The sequence below is a fragment of the Phoxinus phoxinus genome (genome assembly GCF_949152265.1).
Source record: "Phoxinus phoxinus genome assembly, chromosome: 18".
Lineage (NCBI taxonomy): Eukaryota > Metazoa > Chordata > Actinopteri > Cypriniformes > Leuciscidae > Phoxinus > Phoxinus phoxinus.
The window spans coordinates 13,500,620-13,521,193 of record NC_136893.1 but is presented as its reverse complement, the minus strand read 5'-3'; the positions used below and the strand labels follow the sequence as shown (position 1 = coordinate 13,521,193).

Sequence of the window (20,574 nt, the reverse complement as noted above, 5' to 3'; positions counted from 1 at the left end):
GTCTGGCATACATTTTTATCACATGTTCTGTACGACCCTTTGTGTTAGACGCATTCATTTTCCATCAAGTTGGGATTGGTACATCCTGTCCTCTGGAATCAATCAGTGGAAGACCGTATAAGGCTGCAGAAAGAGGCATCAAAAAAACGACACAGATTTGTATTTCTGTGTTTTAATGATTTGTTCTATTAAAACAAGAGTATACATGAAGCTTATGGCTGTTTTTAATTTACATTATGAAATCCAGATGCTGAATAAATCACGACATTCTCTTACAAGAACTTTGGTTGTACATCATTAAATCCAAATTTGTCAAACATCTTGTAGCTTAAAGTGCCACTCAATTAGCTAGTAGAAATAAGATTTCACTTTCTCCATAGAATAAAAAGCTTTAAGTTTTGCCTGTTCATCCAAACAGAGATTGAGCATTTTCAAGCAAAAATTGACATCGTTTGACCAGAAACGGTGATAAACAGCAATGCATTTTTGCAGAAGTTAGGCTCAAATGACTTATACTGAGTACAGTAGACAATCTCATGATTTCAAATAGAAAACAAGAAAATCTTGTCATGTCACGCTTGATAATTCTTCAAAGACATTAATATCAAAAGTTTCTGACCTGTATTTCATGCAACAATACTGTTTATTTACAAACTTGTCTCAATGACTTTTTAATACATACTCCAACATGAACATGTCTTTGCTCTGGAGTCAAAAAGTCTCCATTTAAACTTTCCCATCAGCTCCAGTGCTGGGCAGTTCCACCACCACACTGGACTGATGGATGGGGTACGCGTCGGTCACCAGCAGTGTCTGCTCCATCACATCTGCTACTGTGAACGGAGTCTGCTCGATTCCATCATCAGTCCTTCCAGTCAGAGCAAACCCAGTCTGTTCACCATTCACTGAATATGTGGCCTGGTCTCCTCCTGTTCCTTCAGCAGAGGATGAGGCGACCTGTTCCACCACAACCGTCTCTGGCTGGATAACCAGGCTAACCATGTCCGCTGGTCCTGCCTGAACCTCTGTCTGGCTGGAAGGACTGGATGAGGCAGCTGCATTCTCATCCTCCACGATCAGGTTACGTAACCGTCTTTGTCTGGGGTTGTAGTTCTCCACGCGGTTGTGGATCTGTGAGTGTCGTCGCAAATGTGCCTGTCAAAAGCAAGATAGAGACACTGAGCTCTTAAGACCTCAAGTAGGAAATGTGGAAAAAAAACTAATCTGATATGTTAATCCATGAATACATCTAATTCGTACCTGTCTGGTGAACTTGTAACCACATTCAGAACACTCGAATTTTCTCATGCCTTTGTGACGTCGTACATGAACACGGAGCTGCTCGATGGCTGATAGGGCATCATGGGATATAAATTGTTATTCAGTACTGATTACTTTAAACCCCTGCCTTGCATATACAGTATTCTTGTTTTTGAAATAAATAAAAAATATTCATATATTTTACACAAAATGTATTTATATTATTTCATTTGATAAATGTATATATAAAAAAAAAATATATATATATATATATATATATATATATATATATATATATAAATTGTATCAAATATCTAAAATTATAAAACAAATTATCACCAATGCAAATGTCATTCAAGTAAACAATAATAGGAAATACAAATTTTCTTTTAAACAATGATATTAATGAGATTAATATTTGTAATGTCATATAAACTAAATACATTTTATATATATTAATATAACATTTATTGAATGTAATATATACATTCTATATAATTAAATACATGTATAATAAAAAATTATCTACATTTTAACAATGTAATGTTAATTTATTTCAAGTCAAAAATAAAGACACTATCTGTGTCTGTCTGTCTGTCTGTCTGTCTGTCTGTCTATCTATCTTGCAAGTAAAATAATGTCACCAAATTGCCTCAAAAGTGTAACTGTATAACTCTTTATGTATATCTCACCAGATATCTCACCTTTAAAAGTTTTGTTGCAGATGTGGCAAAAGTGTGGTCGGCCTTCTTGGTGTTTGCTGGCTATATGGCGTAATAAAGGACCTTTCTCAGTAAAGCGTTGCTCACAGAACTCACAACTAAATGGCCGCTCTCCTGTGTGTGTGCGGTGGTGTTTGTCCAGACTTGCTGCTCACACAATCAAAAAACATTTGGTTAATAATACAAAAGTAATAGAGAAACTGCATGGATTCCGTTTTAAGAATTGGAAATCTAAATCGCCACAATTAAATCCCTTCGAAGGCAAAGAAAAAGTTACCTTGTGTGCGAAACGTCTTGCCACAGAGGTGGCACTGGAAAGGTTTCTCTCCAGTATGTGTTCGAAGGTGCATGTTGAGATTGGCTTTCTGGGTAAAAGCATGATTGCAGAACTCACACACAAAAGGACGCTCATTTCTGAAGAGAAGCGCAACAAATATGGTTCAGCATTAATTCAACCGGTAATTAATAATAGTATAAACAACAAATAAAGCATGTTTCAGTGATGTCAAAAGTCACATGCCTGTGAATAGCTTTGATGTGCATTTGCAGGCCGTTGCGGCTGGAGGCCCGGTGGCCACACTCCTCACACACAAACAGTTTCTCACCGCGATGTTTGGCTGCCTCGTGCAGACGTAGCTCAGTGCGGGACAGGAAACACTTGGTACACAATGAACACTACACAACGCACATAACTTTTATTAGTAATACATATCATTTGATCTGATATTTGCTTTAGTTTTCAATGACATGGCCAGACCAAGTTAATTAGCATTTGAGTAACTTACTGCGTGTGGTTTAGGAGCTCCGTGAATTTTAATCATGTGGATCCTGAGATCTTTCTTCTGCATGAACTGCTCAGGGCATGATGTGCACTAAAACGACAAATAGAATTACATTGCCGAAATGTCCCTGGACAAAAGGTCACGTCTGACCTCCACAATGGATGATGTACCTTATTGGGCATCTCTCCTGTGTGCGTGACTGTGTGAAGACGCAGCTCATGTCGCTTTTTAAAGGTCATGGTGCATTTTGAACACGAAAACACCTGGCACAAAATTTTAAAAAGGAGCAGGAAGTAAGTTGCCACTGTGTAAACACCAAAAATGACACATTATTGTTATTCCTGTTGCATGTTTGCATATTTGAACTCACCACCTCTGTTCGGCTAAGACAATTCCTGGCTTCATGCTCCAGCAGGTTTTCCTTCCTATAGTAGCACTTCCCACATTTAGCACATTCAAAGGGCTTCTCCCCTGTGTGTCTCCTTGCAGACAGCAAGATGGAAGGAAAAGATCAGTCATATTCATTACAAAAAATGTATTAATTAAATTGGAATTACCAGACAGCCTTTAACATTAATCTTATATATGTATGTAATATGATGTATGTATATAATCTACACTACCATTCAAACGTTTGGGGTCCCATTAAATGGACCAAAAGTGACATTATTAGTAGAAACATTTATAAATCAAATAAAACTTTCAAATAAATGCTGTTCATTTGAGCTTTATATTAATCAAATAATACTTTAGATATCATTTCCACAATTTTCCAGATTTGTAATAGTAAGAAATGTTTCTTGAGCAGCAAATCAGTATATTAGAATGATTTCTGAAGGAACGCGAGTAATGATGCTGAAAATTCAGCTTTGACATCACAGGAATAAATTTCATTTTACAATATATTACAAAAACATCCCTTTAGCATAAGAGACTTTTTAAAAAACATCTAAAAATCTACCAAACCCAAAATTTAGAATGATAGTGTGCACATACCTGTTGTGTACTTTCAAGTAGTACTTGCTGAGGAATGTTTTGTGGCATGTTGGACATTGGACAGAGCCTTTCTTGCTGTTTTTAGATGTTCCTTCTCCATTCTCTTTATTGGTACTTTTAAGTTTGCGCTTTCCCCGTGGAGTCTTTGGGGTTGAGCAAGGCGAGTCATGAGGCGTATACTCTTCATCGGTTCCCTCATTAAGAATATCCATACTCTCACCTCCGTCATAGTCATCATCATCATTGTCATTGTCATTGTCGTCATCATCGTCATTTTGATCATCAACAGATCCATCCACCTGCTAATAGATGCACAATAGTAAATGTAGTACAGAGTATGAAATGAAAATCAGAACACATAATACATTGGGTATTATTATAGCAACTTTCATAATCAATGCATCCGATTTCAATAGTCAGATCAATGCATTCTACCTACTAGAAATGTATGATTGAGTTTAAATGTTTTGAATAAAATAAATATCTTCTGGTTGAATATAAATGTACAGAGTACCTCAGCCTCACTCATGTCTTGATGTTTGAGATGATCTCCTTCCTCGGTGGCAGCAATCTCCTGCTCTTTATCATCTAAAGATGGTGGCTTTCTCCTTCCTGCTCCCTGCCTCGTAACAGCAGACATGGGACTTTCCCCGACTAGTCGATTGGGCCCTTTTACACGCCTTCCAGAGCGGGTGGTGGTAGTAGACGTCGAGGCAGGGGTGTCATCATCGCTAGCTGAGACCGGTGAACCGAACCTGCATGCATCAGGTTTATTTTTCATCCTCTGCCAAGATCTAGTCTTTCCTTTCGGGGTCGGATCTGGCTGAGGGTCTGCAGATGTGAGAGGGAATTGTGGTTTGGCTTCATCATCTTCACTCAAGGCAGCAGGTGATTGCAAAGTCTCTACACCTGGCAAACCCTGGCAAGGTATGAGAGAATCCGGCACTGACAGTCCACTAGCTGCATTCTGAATCTTTTCTAAATTGCTGTCGTCTAATTGGAGTTCACCGGTGTAAAAAAAATTAAGCAGTAGCTCAAGTCCATCATCAGGGCACTCTAATGGCAGGTCGATCTGTATACACGGTGATGAACTGGGTTCCTGGAACAAGTGGCTGAAGCAGGCGAGAACATTACGATGGGCCAGATGCACCTGCCCACTTGCTGTGTTCAGCATGGCATCGCAGAAGTGGCCAAGACCCCTCTGTTTGTTGAGCAAGGACAGCACCCGCTGAGCATGAGAGGACCATTGAGCAGGTATCTCCATCTAGACATGCAGGACACATACATTTCATTACAAATTCGATCTAAATGAAATTAAAGATAAAGACAACATACACCATATATTTTTTTCAATTAACAAATGTATACATTTAAATTAAATATTTAATGTATTAATATTATATATAAATTTAAATAAATAATTAAAAATGTAAATGTTTTTTTGCTAATTTATGGATATTTATAATAATTAAAAACTCAAAATGTGTGTAAAGTACAATAAAAAGGTGTGTCTGTTCTGGTTTTATACTATACTGTCATTATTAATAAATGTTTCAAGAAGATATAATACCAGTAGAGGTCATGCAAAAATCATTCTTGCTTATTTTGGAGTAATTCGTTTTTATGAAACAGTACACTGGATAATTTTTTACATTTTCATTTAAATTGTAAATATTTTAGTAAAATGTGTAATATTATTAATAATTGTGGATACTACTAATAAAAAATGTTAATACTCAGAATAATGATAAATGTGTGTAAAATACAATAAAAATCTGTCTGTTCTGGTTTTATTACTATACGGTCTACTGTCTTTACTAATAAATGTTCCATGTAGAACATATTGTTTGTAGAGGTCAAGCAACTTTAAGTAATTCTCGAACATCATTAAATACTGCAATTATTGTTCTACAAGCACAGTTGTTTTTAACAAGATCTTACTTATTTTGGCACAATTCATTTTATGAAACAGTACAAAGAATAATTCTGCACATTTTCATCCATCCATGTTTAATAATGCTCCCCCATACCGTGTGGATGACTTTGCCTGATCTAATTAATTAATATTACCTAAACGTTAACCACGATGTCCGCCTTTTAATGACGCTCCCTAGACCCCTCGCCGCACAATCAACTGTGTATGACTCACCTTTTACGTAAATTAGATCATTGCTCTCATGTTTCTTTTCATATACGGAAAATCGACATATATGCGTAATGTAATTTAGTGAGTTAATTATATATTATATAGCATCAAATGCTTAATTTGGGCTAAACAACAAGAAGCCATGTTGAAACAGAAACAGGAAGTGACGTTGCAATATTGTTTGAGCTCTGTGAAATCTGGCCATTCAACGTATTACGCAGAGTTCGACTTTCTTTACATATGAGCTGATTTATGTCGTTTAGCCCATGTAACCAAAGTGAACACTAATTCTTCAAATATATAAATATTTTGATAGTTATGGGGAATTATTTTATACTGGAGTATTAATTCAGAATGGTAGTGTGGAATCAAAGTTCACTCAAACTCCGGAAAATCTGTTACTGTCCGTCACATGGCATATACGCTAGCCGTGAGGCGCCAGTGCTGCACAAAATCGCTCCTGTTAGCCACCTAGTCGTATATTTAACATGTTTTACGCTTCATCTTTGTTTCTGTTATATTTGTGCTTTCAAACGTATTCAACAAACAGTGACAATGCGGTCTTAAAGCAGATCAAAAGTGGGCAATGAACGGCTTCGTTTCGATTAGTGGAGTGGAACCACAACAGCATCGTGCAGCGTGATTTTGATGTTTGCTTGGAGCCACTGCCAGTTACATAGAAACAGCAGCATATTCACAAAGACGCTGGTTTTACGTGTTTCACGTTTCTGATTTGATTAAAATAAGTTGTACAGGAGAATCGCCGTTACAGCCGTTTCTCGCTTTAAACAGGTCAGTGAACAACCACGAACGTGGCTTTCTGTATTCATAATATTAACAACAGATGATCTTCCTAGTGGTGGTTAATAATGTATGATACTACAATTTTGCACCATATTTTACTAACAGATTAAAGTTTCTGTATGTATGTACATAACGTTTCTGTCAGTCCTTCTTGTTTCCCCTTTTTGTTCGTTTCTTTCTTTTTTTCTTGAGTTTGTTTTTCTTCTTTTTTTTTCAAATCAAAAAGGCTAGGAAATGCATTTCTTAGAGAAAACCTTTTTAGTGATGCCAGGTATTCTGATCCCATCATTACTGTCTTCATTCACAGGTGTTCCCCTGCCCTGGATATATGTTGTTTTTAGGCTTGTTGGAGTTCATCGTGTGACAATGAAAGTACACAAGGTTTCTTCCCAGTCCCAACATGATCAACGAAATGCCACCAAACGTCACAGCAAGAATAAATGGCACAAAAAAATACGCTGTCTGGACTCAACTCTGTTAAATACGAGTTCTGGTACTGCAAAGTTGGAGCAACAGTTAGCCAAAAGGGAAAAACCCACAGTAAAACGGTTGAAGAAGTATGCAAAGCCTGTGACTTTTATCCCTGAAAACAGTTGTGCCAAGGAGGGAAAGGTTGAGGCCACTTCTGTGACTTTTGCTCATGTCCACACAAATGGAGGCACAGAACTGGATGACAGCAGCGCATCAGTGGACTCTCAAGAATGGAGTGAATATGCCAATAGTGTTCTTCAGAACGGCATGGAAAGTTCAACCTTATCTGACACAGACCAGCAGAAGGAGGACGATCTTCAATTCCATGCCCACCTTGACCATACCCACAACCGTGCTGTTTTAGTCATGAAACAAGACCAGGTAGATATTTAACCACTATGATGTTGATTTGAATCAGTTATTTATTTATTTATGTGTGCATGTACAGTTACACCTAAAGGCCAATTCACATTGCTCTGACAGAGGCAGACCAACGCTGACAGTCACGTCACTTATCAGACATTATAATTCCAATTCAGCATGTTCAATCGGTGGAAGCTCCGACAGATGCCAACAGATTTCGACACACTGATCTGACAAAACCTGAAAATGTGTCTTTCGCCGTCTGTCAGTGCGGTGTGAATTGGCCTTAATGCGTGAGATGGTCATAAAAAGGCACAAAATCAATAAACTTATTTAGCTTTATTTGCTCAATTTGTGCATGCAACTTGTAGAAAAATGTAATCTTAATAAAAACAATAAGACAAATTTTTTTTAAACTGACATAAGGGGAAATTACCAAGTCTATTGTTGTTAATATTTGTATTAACTTATTTTTATTATCGTTATTTTAGTATTAATATTGTGACTGGGATTCCAGCCAGTTTCTGCAAACTTTAAAATACACAAATGTCGGCCAGACCAATATATCGGTCCATCATTAGTTTCTGCACATAGGCTAACTTTTGTGTCTGATGTCTGCGCAGGTCTTGTGTTTCCGTGGAAAGTGCCTGCTCACTTGCCTCTATGGTCATGTGGAGGTCCTGGGCTTCACAATAGAGGAGGGACAACAACCTTACCCCCTGTTCTCACCACCATCTCACTGCCCTCTCACCATCAAGGCCTTTGGAAACAACTTTGGGGGCTCCAGCAAGAACAAGAAAGAGGGTCTGCTGGAAGCCAAAGCCATTATTCGCAAATTTTTCTCTTCAGGTAGCATCACAAGGAGTATCCTGCCTCCCTAATACATTTTAATGACCCATTTCTCATTTTTGTATCACCCTTAAAGGCAATGAATCCTAAGTTAATAGGGTAAAAAAAATTACTAATATATATCACCATACTTGCCTAGTTGATTGATTACATTAAGAATGGCAAACATTTTTTGTATTACAAGTTTTCTGAAATGTGATGTTTAAATATGCAAATGAGGCATTATCTAATTAAATCTAGATATATTCTTAATCTGAACCTTGGATAAAGCCAGGTTCAAAATTCTTGTTTAATTTTGTTGACATTGATTTTGCATCTCTTTTTATCACTCCATAAATCAGAAAATACTGTCAACAGCCAGACAAGAAAAGTTACCCATGTTTTTAGAAATAAAATGATATATGAACCAAGCCCTCTGTAAAACCTTCATCATAGATAGGAGCAAAACTGTAAAGTTTGGTGTATGTAAGTGCTGCTAAAGTAAAGATTTCTGCCTTAAAATACATGTATTTTAAATCTACAGACAAAAATAGATAAAGTGCAATAAAATAAACACCTAAAATAGTATTTTGGATGGGGTTTTTTTCCACCAGGAAAAAAAAGGGCCTGAAAAAAACAGTTTTTGCCCATAGTGTTGCCTTTAATTTCTACCACACTGATGTTCTTTTTGGGACCCACTTTCTAAAATTCTGTTGCAATTTGTCTTGTCATGTCTAGAGCCAAGTAAAAAGTTCATGAGTGAGGTGGACTCGGACTCCTGCGTGGTGCTTCTGGAACCTCTGGACACGCCACTCACACGCTTTCTCTCTAGCTTCTCAGAACTCGCAGAGATCTTCGGCCTCAACTCGGTAAGTCGGTGACATTTTCACATTTTGCATGTTCATGTTTAAATAGCTGATGTGTATATTGTTTGTGATGATAAAATGCATTCCCAGTTTAATATGCAAAGGCAACTACAGTATTCATTGATCCACTTCAAATGTTGACTACTGTATAAGTAAGCCATTTGTAGGTTGTCTTTCTGAAGAATGTAAACACTGTGGCGCTTTCAACATTGTTTGTTTGAGCACCCTGGCATAGCAACAGATATATTTGTGTCTCTGTTTATCCATTCTGCAGAAGGAGATAAAGTCCCAGGCTGCCATCTATAACCCCGTTCTGTCAGCCGTGGGTGTAACAGCTTTGCGTGGACCTTGTGCACAGGGTCTGGTGATGTCACCTAGCTACAGAGAAGCTATAAGCAGTTTGCTCAGTGCCTGGGCAGGTAAATTTTAATAGTTCAAACTATATTTGAAAGGAATAGTAATCACCTATAAATACAAATTGTCATCATTTACTCAACCTCATGTAATTCCAAACCTGTGTGTGTACAAAAAATCAAATCAAAATCAAATCAAGAGCTTGTGAATCAGAATCGAATCAATGTGTGTAAATGACAGATGTCAAATGTCATTTTGGGGTGAACTGTCCCTTTAAGGGTATGAGAAAAATAATTATTTGTGCTCTGTGAAATGTATGGAACCCCACACATGACGTGAAAAAAATTTGTTCCCACGATTTACCAATTTGATTAACTATTTGTTTTCCCCGTGCGGGGAAATGTGTTCTGTTTTAAAATGTTTTTTTGTCCACAGGGGAATTTGACCGCTGTCCTGTAATTCTTGTGTGTGGGGGGAAGTCGGTTGGCAAGTCCACCTTCAATCGGCACCTTCTTAACAGCCTGCTCAATCAGTGAGTTCAAACCGTTCATTATATCAGTTTACTAATTAGGATGAATTTAGAATAATCTTGTGTTTTTGTAGGCTAGCCTGCATGCCAAGTTTTGAGCATGATGGTAAGAAATTTGCATGCATTGTAATTTTAAGGTGATATATTTCTCTCTGCCTTGTTGTCTGTGTGTGCAGCACTGTAAGTGTAGAGTTTTTGGAGTGTGATCTAGGCCAGACTGAGTTCACCCCTCCTGGATGCCTTTCCTTATGCACAGTTACAGAGCCGCTGCTGGGTATGTGACATACTTTAAGCTCACCATTTCTATATAGCCAATATACAAGTACAGATTCTGCTAATTCAGAAGAGCTTTGTACTGTAGAAATTCAACTGTCTTAGATTTAGCATGTGTTGATTTTACATACCCAAAGAAATGGACATGTTTGTGTGTTTTTTGTTTTGTTTTTCAGGGCCTCCTTTCACACACATGCGTGACCCAAAGCACATGGTGTATTATGGTCAGGCAGATTGTCAAGCTGACGTTGATCGGTATCTGGAGTCTATCAAATCCCTCTGGCGCCATGTCAGTGGAGAGAGTCCTGTCATCATCAATACTATGGGTTGGATCAAAGGTCAGCAAAAATAATTGCAAATGAAAGGCAATAAAATGGGAATATTGATTTGAACTGCAGAAATATGGACTCGATTATTATTGGAACTTGATTATTTTTGCAAATATTAGGGCTGTCAAACTATTTAATGACGTGATGTATGAGTCAGACAATTTAATTTTTAATATAATTGTTTGCTTGTTTTTAATTAGTAGCCCTAGTAAATATATTTGTCTTTTTGTAATATATTAATTGTTTTCATTTGAGTTTCTGGTACTAACTTGCTAGCAAATGTCTTTCTCTCTTACACAGGCCATGGCTTTCAGATACTGGTAGACCTCATTCGTCTTTTATCCGTTACGCATGTAGTGCAGCTGAGTTATGGAAATGCGCCACAGTGTCAACTTCTCACCCCAGAGTTCCTCAGAACTGCCCACGGCTGGCAGACGCACCCTCCGACATCCACCTTGACAGAGGAGCCAGCCAGTCACCTCACCATTCGATCTCATATGTTTCTCAGTGTCCAGTCAGAATTTGAAGGTGCTGGGATATCTGGAGATATGTAAGGCAGCCAGCTGCACTTTTTTGAATTTAACTAGGTCATTTTTGGTTAGTTCTACTTTACAAACAGAGGTTAATTTCCATCCTGCATTCCTCTTAGGCAATATCAGCGCAGTAATGAGCTGCGAGACCTGGCTCTGCTCAGCTACTTCAGTAAGCTTCAGTCCTCAGAACCTGGTCCCATCCGCCCACTTCACTGCTTCATACCCTACCAGGTTTTTTTTGTTTTTTTTTATAATTTATATATATTTAGATTTTTTTTTTAAACATTATTTAATGTATGCATGTGTACTAAATTCTGATCATGTTTTATGTGAACACCTTTTTTTGCTCTGTTATTGCAGGTCCCACACTCATCAGTGGCTATAGGGGTAACACACTGTGAGGTCGCACCAAACAACATCCTTTATGTGGCCAATGCCAGTATAGTAGGGTTATGCTGTCTGAGTGAGAAGGTTGTGGGACGAGGAGGTCCTGTTGTACTCTCCCAAACTCCTATCTGTCAATGTGTGGGGCTAGGTGTGTATCCAAGGCCTTTAATATGTGGATTTGAGATGGAATTGTTCTGTGAAATTGCATTGCATATGTTGTTGCATTAACAATATTCAATGTACATCATGCAGACTTAAAGGGATAGTTCACTTTAAAATGAAAAGTATGTCATCATATACTCACCCTCAAGTTGTTTCAAACCTGTATGAATTTCTTTCTTCTGCTTAACACAAAGGGAGATATTTTGAAGAATGTCAGTAACCAAACAGTTAACTGGTCCCATTGACTTCCATAGTAGGGAAAAAAAATACAATGGCAGTCAATGGGACCAGTTAACTGTTTTGTTACTGACATTCTTCAAAATATCTCCCTTTGTGTTAAGCAGAAGAAAGAAATTCATACAGGTTTGAAACAACTTGAGGGTGAGTATATGATGACATACTTTTCATTTTAAAGTGAACTATCCCTTTAAGTATAAAGATATGAAACTTATATAAAACCTTCTGTAATTGTTGTTACAGTTGTCCAAGCTGTAATTGTTTACCAGCTGTTGTGTTTATTAAGGTGTTCTGAGAGGGGTAGACATGGCACGAGGTCTGTACTTTCTGGTTTCCCCAGTATCTCCCTCTGTCCTGAGGCACGTGAACTGTCTTCTGCTGGGAGAGATCTCTCTGCCTAAAGTATTGCTCACCAAGCAGGTATGTGAATCAGCAATATACACTACCATTCAAAAGCTTGGGGTTGGTCAAGTTTTCTTTTAAATAAGTCTCTTATGCTCACCAAGGCTACATTTATTTGATCAACAATTCAGTAAACAGTAATATTGTGAAATAGGATTACTGTTTAAAATAACTTTTTATTTTAAATATATTTTCAAATGTAGTTCATTCCTGATTTTGTGCTCAAGTAACACTTCTTGGTGTTAACAACAATGTTGAAAACAGTTGTGCTGCTAAATATTTTTTTGTACATAATATTTTATATTTTCAGTAATTTACGTTTTTTTTTTTAAACCATGTAAAAGTCTTTTGTCTCTTTCGATAAATGTAATGTGTCCTTGCTGTATAAAAAAAATTTGTTTTTGTAAGTGTTAATGTTTAAAAAAACAAAACCTTTTGACCCTGTAGGTCATTGACATCCGTAAAATGGTTAAAGGGTTATTGTTTTTATATTTAATGGGTAATTTATGTGTCATTAGACATTTACAAACCGCTGGGGTACATTTTACACTTTACACACTGAATATAAGGGTGCAGATTATATAAAACCATTTGTGTAATGGGTAAATGGTCATGTTTACAGGTTATCAACCTGATGGGTCTTTGTGGTCAGTTGTACTTGACTTCTCTTTCTCTTGTTCCAGCATGGAATTGAAGGAGATTTACCTTACGTCACCACAGACTACAGCTTTGAAGTCCAAGGGGCAGGAAAGCTTCACATCTACAAAGGACTGATAAGACCTGGTTTTTTAAAGTCAAATGACTAAGCTCTTCTGTATGGACTCTACTTTCTGTGAATGACATTTGTATCCTGGTATGTTTTATAGCCTAAAAAAGTGAGGTAAAATTTGCCATTGAATGTACAAATCTACACAAGAATCTTGGCTTATGGAACTGTATACTATGGAGATAAGTATGAGTGCATATGTTGTTGCTTTATCTCTTGTTGAATGGCTCCATGTTTAAGATCTATGTGGGAAACTTGTTTTGATTTGCTGTACTGTTACAGTTTTTCAATATCTTCTTAAAAATATCATGAGTCTTTGTTTTCTTTTCTCAAGTCACATTCCCAAACCAAGATAATACCGACTGTAAAATATTAAAGTGGGTTTCATTTTTGCCAAAATGAATCTTTTTCATTGACATTTGCTAAAATATTTAGTTGAGCTTTAGTATAGCTAAATATAGCTAAATAGCTTTAGTTGGAGTGAATAGATCAGGACACAATTTTCAAATTACTACTGTAATTACACAACTGCTTGGTTTTATCTGTTATTTTTAAGTGCAACTTATTTTGATGTCATCTTGTTGGCTCTTGCATGTTATTTGAGAGCCAACACATTTGATTGCAAGATGCCTGTTAACCTTGATGTGCATTTCTTCACATCTGCATTAGATATGAGCATAGTCTACACTGGCCTTCTTTTGCTGCTTAAATCATGTATTTAATTGGAGGATGAATGACTTAAAACATTAACTGCCTTTACCAGTAGGTGGCAATACAATTCTACAATTTTCACTTTCTGTAACTACTATTTACTGGCATGATTGTTTTACACAGAATATTGCCGAAGCAGTATAAACACAAACGGACAGAAAAGAGAAATACTAGAAGAAAAAAAATATACGCCAGAATGTTGGAATAGTTGCTATATGCTTCCCTATATATATAATATTACATATTCTTGAAGCCTTAATTCTTTAACAATTACTCTAAGCACTCCTGTATTGTTTAATGTTGTGTGAATTAGAAAATGTTACGTATGCTGAACTTCCCCACTAATATTTAAGAACTGTTTCTTTTTCTATTATTCCATAGACATTGAAAATATTATCCCCATCATGCAGTTATAAAACATTACATTTTCTGTTTCATTTTTACAGAAATTATGTGAGTAATCTATTTTCGAGTAAAAAGGTTTCAGTTTCACGGTCTACTTTTAGAAACACCTGCCTATCCCGGAGTCAATGACGTCATCGCCAGCGTGATGTAAACAAGGAAGAGAATTAAATCGCCGAGCGAGGAGACGTTTGTTTTGTGTTGATTAAACGCCTATTCAGTTCAGTTCAAACATTATTGTTTTTTACGCGTTTACTGTATATTACTTCAACAAAAAAATCTGTTATATTAAAAACGTCTCATAGTCTATAGTCGTATCATAAACACTTTTAATACCGAATCGTTGCCAGAATGGACACTAAGCACAAACATATTCTTCAGCGAAACAGGCGTAATCTAGTCACGGCATTAATTCCTGCAGATATCTGTGATGGGCTGTTGTCAAAGGGGGTCTTCACCCAGGACATGATCGATGAAATACAGGTAATAGTGGTTTCTTTGTTCTCATAGAGAAAACTGGGACGGGATTGTGAAAGTTTACACGCTTAAAGGAACAGTACACCAATAAATGACAATTTATGTTATTTGTTTACTCACCCCCATTAAACCAGTATGACTTTTGTTCTTCTGTGAAACACAAAATAATATGAAAAGAATGACAGTCCCACTTTCATTACTGATTTAGATATTTAATTCAAACTGCTGTGCTTCAGACAGGATGTGCATTGTTTAGTTTCCAATTATGAAGGTAAGACGACTGACCACTAGTTATATAGATATGACCACTGTCCATTCGAGTAGTTCCGTTAATGCCAATCTGCGAATGTGAAATATAATTTTTCTCTTAACAGAGCAAAGTAACCAGACGAGACCAAGCCAGGCAACTGGTGACAGACTTGGAGACGAGAGGGAGTCAGGCTTTCCCAGCCTTCCTGGAGTGTCTGCGTGAAACTGGCCACCATGATCTCGCAGAGCTCCTTCAAAGTGGAGATGGTGCTTATCTGCCTCATCCCTTCCCAGTACAGCCTTCACAGATCCCTCTGCCAGTCCGTAAGTGTTACTTCCATAATACAGTTGAACATAAAACACCCTACCCTAACCATGGTTCTCTTGAGATGTGTCTGTAACTGCCACTATGATTTTTCATAGTATATTAAAAGAAAGCACAAGTTATATCTTGTCTGATCTTATGATTCAATGCAGAGAATCCAAAATGTACTGAAAAGCACATACCTGATCACACTCCTCTAGTAGTCCTACCACCGAGACCAGAAAGCCTGCCTCTGTCCAAGCCTCTTAGCCCACGTAAGTCACTGTCATGTAAAACAGCTTTCTTCATTGTAATTTTAATTCTCAATAAAAGTTAATTTTCATCTGTTTAATACTACTAAAATTACTTAAGTCACCATGAAATCAGCATTGACAAGTCTTATTTTTTTATGGAATATTGCTTTATTTATTATAAATGATTTATCCGTGCACATCTTCTTCTTTTTTTTACGATTCATGAGGGCAGGACAACTTAACACTTACATGAGATGACAGCAATTGAGTGCAACAGTCGGGTTTTAGAAGTAAAATTTTATCCTTAGGGAAATAAATCTTAATCATTACTTGTAAACCTTTAAACACAGCCCTATTGTGAGCTGCGAGGTTGTTAATCATTGTAATTTGCTTCTGTTGAAGTTGTCAACCTGCATTATTTCAAAAAAACAATTTTTAAATAATAGTATTTAACAGCAGAATTCATGGTGAGAAAATTAAATGCATGATGCTGTACACAAAATTTCACCAATCAGAGTCGCCACAAGCAAAATGTGCCAAAAGATCTCTTTAGCTCTTTAGCTCCACCCACTCCCATGAGGCACTGTGAATTACGTAATTGAGTCGGTCTCCCTACACTCTCAAAATACTTAAACATTTGAGTATACATAATATATTATAAAAAAGAATAAATAAATAAAATGTATTGTCTATATATACTGTATATACTCAAAATTTCCATCGTTTTTTAATTTGATTATGTTGTTAGCAATGCTTCATAGGATTCTAGTTCTTTCTCTCAGTTAAACGGTTAAATACATGGCTTATATCATAGGAAATCATAGGGATTTAACTTTTTTAAATCCCTATGGGGAAAATGAATGGAAAAAATACTTTCGGAACCAAAGCCACTGAAAAAGTGTGCAGGCGCGGTTGAACTCAATGATCCAATGAATTCCCGATGTACACAATCAGTCCTGCACTCAAGTATTTTTTCTTGTTTAAGAAGCTGTTTCACTATTGCAACTTTTGCAACTTCCGCTTCATGGCTGCTTTAACTTTGGATATTTGCATGCCTACAGCTTCTGAAACACTAAGGGTGAAACCAACCAGGCCGAGACGTGACAGTATACAGGTAATCGTGTTCACTCATTAGCATTGCTCACTTATAATTGAGTGCAAGTGTTCTTACTTTTGTGTGCAGAAAAGGTTCTCAAACAAAATGTATCACGGTTTCCACAAAAATATTTTCAGTAGTAATTTATAATTGTATTAATAGTTTATACAATTTTATTTTCCAAAAATATTTTTCTACAATATAAACTATTGTTAAAAAGTATGGGGTCAGTAAATTTGGAGTAATGACTGCTGAAAATTCAGCTTTACCATCACAGATATTAAATATAGTTAAAAATATTTAGTAGAAATGTTTTTTTATTCTAATAATATTTCTGTTTTTACTGTAATGTACTGTATTTTTATCAAATGAATGCAGCCTTGGTGAGCGTAACAGGTTTCTTTAAAAATATATAAAAAATATTACCGACCCCAAACTTTTGATCAATGGTGTATATTTAAATATTATATTAGCCTATGACACATTAACCATTTTTGTTACTCTGAAATAAGACTTACTTAATGTGACTGATTATCATGCATTTGAGTTGGTTCTAAATAATCATCTTAAATTTAAAAAAATGAAGTGCAAATTTCTTGATGAATTATCATATCGGCATATCTGTGTTTACACAAGTTTTTAGTGTTTGTATTTTATTGTTTTTCATCCTAAGCAACTGGCAGGGAACACGGGGAATATCCTTGTGGAATAACATGGAAATAGTTCCGTACACAACCTTAAACAAGTTCTTGAGTTGAGACTGAAGCGTTTGTATGCACAAACTGCACCTTTACACCCACACTCTATTTTCTTTAAACAGTCTTACAAGATGGATGCCAGTCCGTGTGGGATGTGCCTGATTATAAACAATGTAGATTTTGAACCAGCCTCTGAACTAAAAGATCGAACGGGGTCCAACATTGACTGTGACAAGATGGAGAAAAGATTTAAAGCTCTCAACTTTGAGGTTATTGTGAAAAGGAACTTGAAATGCAATGTAAGCACAGTATTTCCTCTTCTTCTTACTGTAAACATAGCTGTAAGACAAATGTCCGCCTGTTCTTTATACATTTTAGAAAAAAATTTGCTCCCTTCTCTAGCAAATAAAACATGAGATGTCAACTTTATCGAAGAGGGATCATTCTGCATATGACTGCTGTGTTGTGATCATCCTTTCACATGGAACTGAGGTAAAACAAGTTGTATATGCATTATGAGTATATATATATATATATATATATATATTTTTATTTTATTTTTTTTTAAAGAGTATGCTTTATTTGCTTTTACAGTAATGAAGACTATTAGTTTCTCAACATAGAAGTACAACATCACTTTTGTTTGTATGAGCAATTTTATGTGCTTCCTCGTTTTGTGGAACACCCTCATGCACGAGTTCTATTTTCTCATTCTACTCTGGTACTTGATATTTCTCTAATGTTTAGGCAAGCCACAATCGTTTCCCTGGAGCAGTTCATGGTGTTGATGGACCAGCTGTCCCAGTTCAGTTAATCACAAACTACCTCAATGGCCAGAAGTGTCCTTCTCTGCAGAGCAAGCCCAAGCTGTTCTTCATCCAGGCCTGTGGAGGAGGTGGGCATCTCAGAAATCTTTCACAAGTCACGTAGCCATTTACCGTTGTGCTGTGAATTTTCATGTTCAAAATCCAGTCGTTTCAGTGGAAATCCAAACGACTGGGAATTTCGCAATGAGTTGGTCATGTGAACTTCGCCGTCTTAACCAACATGAAGTGGCCTGGTTTGAAAGTGACTTCTGTGTGAGCGGCGCTTCAAACATTGCTACACTATTAACAATAGACATTGCACCCTTTCCCCCAAAACATTTCACCAAAATTTCACTAATGTGCACCTAAACACAACCCAAGGTTTTTTAATTGAATGTTTCTTAGTGGACTGCAGTTTTTTATATTATGCAAACTTCTTTTGTGTGCACCTATAGGTGAGAAGGACACAGGTTTTGAGGTTTCTCCAGATGAGGCGGAACCCTCTTTGGGTGGGATAGATGACCAGACGGACGCCATTCCCATATCCTCCAGCAGCGACTCTCTCAGCACGTCTGATGAAATTGATGCTCGGGCCACTTTGCCCACACCCAGCGACATCCTGGTGTCCTACTCAACTTTTCCAGGTCTGTGTTTTGGTCAAATTGTGCCTTAAACGCGTTGTTTGGTTGAGTAATAGTTCAGGAAGTCAAACCTTTTGATTGCCAAATACAAATGACTGATCTCCATGCTAATGTATTTGAAGGCTATGTCTCTTGGAGGGACACGCAAGCCGGCTCCTGGTACGTGGATAATCTTGATCTTGTGCTTGAGGAGAATGTTGCCTCAGATGATCTGGTGACCATGCTGATGATGGTACGTCTTTGTCCCGTAAAAGCTTCTTAAAACTTTTAAGATTCATGTGATAGAGGCAGCCACTGATAGACGCAATAAATATGTCCTCAAAAATTTAATAAATAACAAACAATCCTCCATAATAATGCTACCAATTAGTTTAGAGCAGCATATGTACCGTATCATAGCACAATATCTAGAATATATCATTTTAAAAGGGCGGGGGTAAAAAAAAGCTTTAACTTTTAAAGCTTTAAAATATTTTAGCAAATACTTAGATTAGGAACTAAATAAAAAATTGTGTTTGACTGTCCAGCTAAAATAACTATATTGCGATAAATGGGTACAATTCATTATATTATAATATAATATATGTGAAATATCTGTTTTCTTTAGGTAAATGATGCTGTCTCCCAAATATCTGCCAAAGGCCTGTATAAACAAATGCCCGGATCTTTCAACTTCCTCCGAAAACTTCTCTACTTTCAGTCTTCACAGTCATAATGGCTTAAAGATCTGCAGTGTGTTTTTGAATGCTGCCTTCCATTAGAAATCTATGTACGGTACACTATTCTGTATGTATTTGTGATGTGATAAAAACACATTTGTCACTTTTTACGTCATAAACTGAACCATGTGATCAGAACATTTGACTCGAGTTCTTGTTTTTAACATATTTTACATTTTATAATTAGCAAGCAATCAAAAAAATTAATACCTTGTAACTATTATTATTATTTTTACAAGTGCAATTTGATTATTATTCTACTGTTGTGTGCAGCTGGAGGAGGAGGACAATAGACCTTTAGTGCACTTGTGGTTTAGTTGTGTGGCATTGGAAAGTGGTTAACTGTCACACCATGTTCTCAAGAAATACCCGATTGCATACTGTGCTTCTTTTGAATCGGAAAAATAGAAATATGAAATGAAAATTATAGTTTCAGTAATGACTCTAATACAACAGAAACTAACAGACTTATTTAGGTTTCTCAAAGTAAAAAGATATTGGCATTGAGGAGAGGAAGGAAATGAATAGGTCCTCACACACTAACACCAAAAAAACACAGATGATAGCAATGAGCTGTGACTTTGTTTCTGAGAACATAAAAGTGAAGAGAGATATCACTAAGACTTGTGTTATTAACATGGTTGGTAATAGGCTCCCTCTGTTGCAAAAACAGAATATACCTGTTATTCAATTTTGTGCTTTATACCTTTGGATAGATTAAATAAATAGGAACAACCCATCAGCATGAGTGAACAAAAAGAACGTGTGCAATCGTGTGATCCATGCAAGCTGCTTCTCCTTCTGTAAGAGGAAAACTGAAAGGTCATAATGCTTGTTTTAGGGTCATAGTAGCCACTTTAGAGGCATCGGAATCAAATAGTTTCCAGCTTTTTATGTTTGTCTTACCAACCTCAGTTGCCATTATCAACCTGTGTGGGCAGATCTTGGAAACTGCCGTTTACTTTCAGAATTACATCAATCTTTAAGATGTCCAAACAGGCAGGCAT

General features: G+C 36.7%; 3 protein-coding genes across 5 annotated transcripts; 2 read left to right on the top strand and 1 right to left on the bottom strand.

Moving 5' to 3' along the window:
• Positions 1-138: 138 nt before the first annotated feature.
• Positions 139-6,071, bottom strand: zbtb48 (zinc finger and BTB domain containing 48). 2 transcript variants are annotated; one of them, XM_079589643.1, is made up of 11 exons: positions 5,910-6,071; positions 4,275-5,024; positions 3,761-4,062; positions 3,135-3,246; positions 2,935-3,027; positions 2,768-2,854; positions 2,503-2,657; positions 2,260-2,396; positions 1,965-2,129; positions 1,261-1,349; positions 139-1,155 (listed from the first exon to the last, which is right to left on the bottom strand). In XM_079589643.1, the coding sequence occupies exons 2-11, from the start codon at positions 5,022-5,024 to the stop codon at positions 727-729; spliced, it is 2,319 nt and encodes a 772-aa protein (XP_079445769.1). In that variant the 5' UTR covers positions 5,910-6,071; the 3' UTR covers positions 139-726. The 2 variants fall into 2 exon arrangements, with proteins under 2 accessions (XP_079445769.1, XP_079445770.1); XM_079589644.1 differs by having other exon boundaries at positions 141-1,155; positions 3,761-4,059; positions 5,910-6,048.
• nol9 (nucleolar protein 9) lies at positions 6,058-14,077 on the top strand. The gene is made up of 13 exons (XM_079589645.1): positions 6,058-6,698; positions 7,018-7,562; positions 8,168-8,393; positions 9,111-9,241; positions 9,513-9,657; positions 10,028-10,124; positions 10,298-10,395; positions 10,571-10,732; positions 11,024-11,273; positions 11,373-11,487; positions 11,617-11,791; positions 12,329-12,462; positions 13,128-14,077. Exons 2-13 carry the CDS (start codon positions 7,077-7,079, stop codon positions 13,248-13,250), a joined length of 2,142 nt encoding a protein of 713 aa, XP_079445771.1. The 5' UTR covers positions 6,058-6,698; positions 7,018-7,076; the 3' UTR covers positions 13,251-14,077.
• Positions 14,078-14,450: 373 nt separating this feature from the next.
• Positions 14,451-19,703, top strand: casp9 (caspase 9, apoptosis-related cysteine peptidase). Of its 2 annotated transcripts, none has more exons than XR_013794973.1 (10): positions 14,451-14,806; positions 15,175-15,373; positions 15,527-15,628; positions 16,669-16,721; positions 17,524-17,700; positions 17,804-17,893; positions 18,149-18,296; positions 18,383-18,851; positions 18,971-19,080; positions 19,456-19,703. XR_013794973.1 is itself a non-coding variant. In XM_079589642.1 (10 exons), exons 1-10 carry the CDS (start codon positions 14,675-14,677, stop codon positions 19,561-19,563), a joined length of 1,308 nt encoding a protein of 435 aa, XP_079445768.1. In that variant the 5' UTR covers positions 14,451-14,674; the 3' UTR covers positions 19,564-19,699. The 2 variants fall into 2 exon arrangements, 1 of the variants encoding a protein (XP_079445768.1); XM_079589642.1 differs by having other exon boundaries at positions 18,663-18,851; positions 19,456-19,699.
• Positions 19,704-20,574: the final 871 nt, after the last annotated feature.